General features: G+C 36.7%; 1 protein-coding gene across 1 annotated transcript; it reads right to left on the reverse strand.

The window, feature by feature from the left end:
- Positions 1-3,472: 3,472 nt before the first annotated feature.
- Positions 3,473-5,526, reverse strand: LOC110614317 (cytochrome P450 CYP82D47). Its single transcript, XM_021755829.2, has 2 exons — positions 4,496-5,526; positions 3,473-4,348 (listed from the first exon to the last, which is right to left on the reverse strand). Exons 1-2 carry the CDS (start codon positions 5,474-5,476, stop codon positions 3,722-3,724), a joined length of 1,608 nt encoding a protein of 535 aa, XP_021611521.1. The 5' UTR covers positions 5,477-5,526; the 3' UTR covers positions 3,473-3,721.
- Positions 5,527-5,734: the final 208 nt, after the last annotated feature.

A 5,734-nucleotide genomic window follows, 5' to 3' on the forward strand; every position in this document is an offset into this window, starting at 1 on the left:
ACACTCTCCCACAAGCATAAACTAGCTCAAACACATCTCATAACCATACATTGGGCATAAAACCCACATAAACCCTAACATGCATATCTACCCATACTCAACCATCAAAACATCTTCAAACTTGCTTAAAACTTCTTTAAAACATAAAGGAAAGCATAGATCTACACTTACCTCTTGAAGATCGAGGGTTGGTGCGACCCAAAGCTTGAGAGGTGGAGAACCCAAACTCTTAAAGTCTCCAAACTCTTAAAGTCTCCAAGCTCTCCAAACCTTGATCCAAGCTTTAAAACTCTTCAAGACAACCATGTAACTTATAAAAACGTGAAGGATTGAAGAAAAAGCATGAAAATGACTAGAGGAGGACATGAACACACCTGAGCTCGAGAATGGGGAGAAAACTCACCCATTTTCGGTCTGAGGGGCTTTTATAGGTGGCCAGCCAAACCTCCTTCGGCGGCCTAACGTGCATGCAAAATACCCCCATGTTCGGCGGCCGAACTTGAGGTTCGGCGGCCGAACCTGGTTTGTTCAAACATAGCTTTCGGAGGCCGAAAGCACTCCCAAAACCAACTCATGTTCGGCGGCCGAACTTCACTTTCGGCGGCCGAACCTGGCAAAAACCTCCTTGGTCTTTTCTTTTCAAAACTCCAATCTTTTTCATTTAAAACCATGAAAATCAGTAAAAACATTTTAGAAAACACATTTTACCCCTCTAGAAGCCTCTGACATCTTCAGAAATTCCAGATTCCAACGGAGATTCCGCCGGAAGGCAAGGATTCCGATGCCGGAATCTAGCCGGGTATTACAAATACATGTTCTATTTATTAGGTTTTATCGGACTATCGATCCTCATATTAGTTGGGTAGTCATAATGTCTTGCTATATACCACTTATGATTTATGGGTCTTGTGGGATTGGGCCTATTGCCAATTAATATGAGTCTATTGGGTCACACACAAAAGAACATTGTTGATGTGCTATGTCATGTTAATGGGCTAAAAGTCCATTAGTATAATTTAATAATAATAAAGATGTTATTATTATTAATATTAATTATTATTATAAGATAATAATATTTAAAAGATCTGCAGTCTATTTGTAATTGTTAGAGATAAAAGATTTTTAGTTTTCCTTATCAAAACAAACTATCACGTAAAATATTTGAGTATCTGCGAGATTGTGATAGTGGGTGATAAACACAACTCTTTTGCGAAAAGAATTCTTGAAAAACTAAAAGACTTAAAACATATAAAACTCCTGCTGCGAATTGTGGGGTGACGCTTTTTTTAGAGAAATTGTTTCAAGCTGCAGATTGTGGAGTACATAGTTTATCCATCTTGAGAGAGCTAGTACTCTAAAAGGATAAAAGACGTTCCTATGGATACCATAAAGGGTGTTCGTTAAAAAGGCAGCACCATCAGTCCGCAATAGTATCTTCTCATCGAGTCTAAGAGGTTAGTCTCTTATCCTTTCTTTCAAAATAAACGAAGCACACAGATCCCGGAAAGGAAAACAGAGATTTTTTTATTTTTTCGTTGCGTGTTTGGATTGCAGTAATCTCTGGGTTTCCTAACAGCCTCCACTACAACAGTATTTTCTACATTTATCACATTAGAGATCTAGTCAGTGGAAGTATCCTCAGTACGCTCCTCCTCCTCTTCGATCTCACCCTCCTCCTCAGGAAGATGTTGTCTATCCAAAAAAAAAATCCTCCAAAGGAAGCCATTTTGCCCGCTCCTTCTTTATCGAATCCTTCCACTATAGGAGGGGGTGAGTGAGGAGGAAGCATGATCACCTTCCTTAAGGGATGAGCACACTTAGAGGGGGGCTAGCAACCACGACAACAGTCCTGCCTTTACGAGCGGCACATGTCGCCTCAGCAAATTTGCTTGACCTAACCATATCTACAAAAAAAAAAGGAAAAGTAAGTAAGAAAAATAAAAAAGATAGAAAGAGAAATACTATTATCCCGAGCCTGGGAAGTGCCTTCACTAAGGCTAGGAAGATTGGACGAGTGAGGACCTTGGGTCTGGTTTGCCTGCAAATGGCTTTGTCAAGATAAAATGGCATTTCTCACTACCTGGGTGATGTCTATTTTCTTTGGAGATTTAGCTATCGTAAAGAGAAAGGCTAAAACTTCGTCCTCCTCTCTCCTCGGACGAACCCCATCCTTTTTCAATTCCACTCACTAATGCCAACTTGTTTAAAGATGCCTAAAACTCTCTGACGTCTAGTGACGAAGGACAAAAAATTTATTTTTTCACCACTTCAAAGAGGAAGGCATCTGGTCAAATATGGTTAAGTACTTTTGACTATTGAAGTATTAAAACTCTTCATTTTTACGAGTACCTAGTTGGTATAACTGGGAGAAAAGTGCTATACTCGGTTCAATGTGATTATTGAGGCAGAGGAATCGAAAAGCCATGAGAATTCCCCAACTATTAGGGTGAAGCTAGACAATCAAAAGCTTGTGAAACCAAAGGACTCCTACAAAGAATGGGTCCAGAGAGAATCGAAGACCCGCCTTCATCTGTTTTTCGAAAATAATGATAATATACTCAGCAAGAATCAATTCATTAACACGAACGCAGGGAGAAGGAGTCAAGACTTGTAAAGACTCTCGAGGAATTTGATAAACATCATAGAGACGATTTATATCACGCTCTCAGAGAATAAATGAAGTCTTACTAATTGAGTAATGACTTTTTTATAAATAAACTAAATAATTTAATTTATAAAATATATATAGTAAAATTTAAAAATTTAATAGTAATTTTTTCATAAATAAAATTACTATTCCAAATACTTTCCTTTTTTATTATTTTTTAATAAAAAAATTACTTCCACTCTTTAAGATTTCAACTTTAATATTCTATTTTTCATTTTAAAAATATTTAAACAGTGAATGGTTTATTCACTATTTAATTTATTTTTATACAATCAAATTTTATTATTAAAAAGTAATAATTATTTTATTTATATCTGTTTATATGATTAAAATTATATATTAGATTATTTAAATTTATCAGAACAAATTTTACAATTTTAAAAAAATAATTTTAATTATAATTAGATCATTCAATGGACTTCATAAACTATTATATTTTAAAAAAATAATTTTAGAAAAATTAATTTAATAAATTATGAGTTAAATTATTTTTTTAAAAAAATCTTAAATATAAATAAATTAAATAATATTTCTACAGATAATAGATTAAACTGTTCAAATTATAAATAAAAATTTTTAAAATGGACAAATTGATTCAACTCGTAAAATTTTTTTTAATACAAGTTTTCTTCACCTACTTTAAATCACAAGTTGAGAACTTTATTTTTAATATTTATATGAATAAAAAATATTTTTGAAGAGAATGAAATTAAAGGTTTTACTGAAAAGATGAAATTGAGTCCTTCTATGACTCTAATTTCTCTTTCTCGATCCGCCACTATAAATATTTTTAAAATTTATGGCTGTTCTAAAAATAACTAAATTAAGTTTATTGGATAAGATATACCATACATGAGAATTCGCTCAAATGAGTGCTTACCCCTACATAGACTGCTTCATACACGCACACAAGCGAGTCTTACTTATAATCGGTGTGTACACCAAAATGCCATATATCTAAAATCATGGTAGGCCCACCCAATTGGCTGAGTGTAGATTCCTGTAAACATTTTTCCACATACACCTACTGATATATTTTACATTTAATTTCCCTCACCAGTTGTAGAACTCAGGAGACAGGCGAGGCGAAAGAAGAACTTCAAGTGGGGTGGCTTTCATATTTGTCATTCCAAATTTCCCAGTCATGTCAATAGGTGCACTTGTAGGATTTGAAATCTCAAAAGCTTGAAGAAAGCTAGCCAATACTGTTGCTACCATTTGCAGGCCAAAAGAGGTTCCGGGGCAAGCTCTTCTACCACTTCCAAATGGGATCAGCTCAAAATTTTGACCTCTCACATCAATATGCTTATGGCTAGTGAGGAAACGTTCTGGCTTAAACTCCAATGAATCTGGCCATATGCGTGGGTCTGTATGAATCTTCCAGAGATTGGTAAACAACCAAGTGCCTTTTTTTACATGGTAGCCACTGATGGTGCAATTCTCTCTGATCTCTCGAGGGCCTGACAATGGTGCTGGTGGACACAATCGCAATGCTTCTTTGATTATGGCTTGAAGATAAATCAGCTTGCTGATATCTGATTCGTTCACTTTTCTTTCCCTGCCAACCATCATGTCTAATTCCTCTTGTGCTTTCTTCAATGTGATTTTGTTGTTTAGCAATAGTGATATTGTCCATGTCAATACAATTGTTGTCGTCTCGCTTGCTCCTAAAATTAAATTCTGTCACATAAAAGTTTTATTAGCTGTATCATGAAAAATTAAATACCAATATTTTTCATTTTAATTTATAAAAAAAAATTATTTAAATTGGATTTATATGGATTCGTGGTGTAAATATAGTGAATTCTTAGAGAGTATGAGACTAACCAAACATGTTGATTTGTTGATGGTGTCAGAATCGCAACCAACATGATCTGAGCCTTCAAGAACAGAAAGCATTAGGGTCATGAAGTCATGCTCTTCATTAGCCACTTCTTCAGAATTTCTCTTACTGCGATGCTCCTCTAACCATTCACTAACAAGCTCGTCAAGTTCTTTAGCAGTTCTTTTCATGACCTTCTCATATCCACCTACGTCCAGCCAACCAAGAAAAGGGATTGCATCCCTCAAAACAAAAACCCCCGTTAAGTGAAAAAAACTCTCTATCGCCTTATGGCACCGCTCGGCTTCCTTCCCGTCGCCCCCACCAGCAGTTCCGGCGTACCTCTTCCCTACAACCAATCTCAGGATCAAATTAAGATTCAAGTCGCTAAACCTTTGTTTCAAGTCAACTACAACATGATTTGAGCCAATTCTTTTCTCCATCCAACATACGTGCAGCTCTTTTAAAAAGTTCTCAATTTCAGACACTCTAACGTGCTTGAGTGACTCAAGCTGGCGACTAGACAGTAGCTCCATGGTTATCAATTTGCGCATTTCACGCCAGTAATCTCCGTATGGTGCAAAGCCGAACATGGCACCATCGTAGCTCAGGTACTTTGCCGCAGTGAAACTGGGGCGGTCGGCTAAGGCTATATCGTTGGTGGTGAACAACTCCTTCGCCACTTCCCAAGAGCTCACTACCAAGGCTTGGCGTGCACCAATATGAAGGGTGAAGATTGGTCCATACTTGTCAGCTAAGTCTCCCAACATTATGTGGGGAAGTTGTTGGCATCCTGCAAACAGAGGGAGGTGGCCGAGTAAGGGCCATGCACCGGCGGGTTTGGGTGGTTGAGGTTTCTTGGCAACCGCAAACCACCTTACTAGATAGTTGTAAACAATTAAAAGAAGAACAATAAGTCCTGCTGTGATGGTATTTACATAGGCAAATAAAAATTGGATTGCAACATGGTGCTTAGAATTGGACATCTTGTGCTGGAAGAGCTCTTCGGATTTGGCACACACACATATAGTTGCGGCTTATAATGGGGCTAATAAGGTCCTTTCTCAAACAGTCGTCTCCTCCATTAGTGAAAGTCAAACTTTAGGACCGAAAGAAAAATATCTTCAACCAACTTTAATCAAATTAAAGCCGGTATTTAATAATTACTTTGTCGTCGGGAGGTTAGTAATGAAATTGGGAACTGTAATAATATGAATAGTAGTGTGTTTGAGATAAAATAGTTC

This window comes from Manihot esculenta, chromosome 5 (genome assembly GCF_001659605.2).
Source record: "Manihot esculenta cultivar AM560-2 chromosome 5, M.esculenta_v8, whole genome shotgun sequence".
In the NCBI taxonomy this organism is placed as follows: Eukaryota; Viridiplantae; Streptophyta; class Magnoliopsida; order Malpighiales; family Euphorbiaceae; genus Manihot; species Manihot esculenta.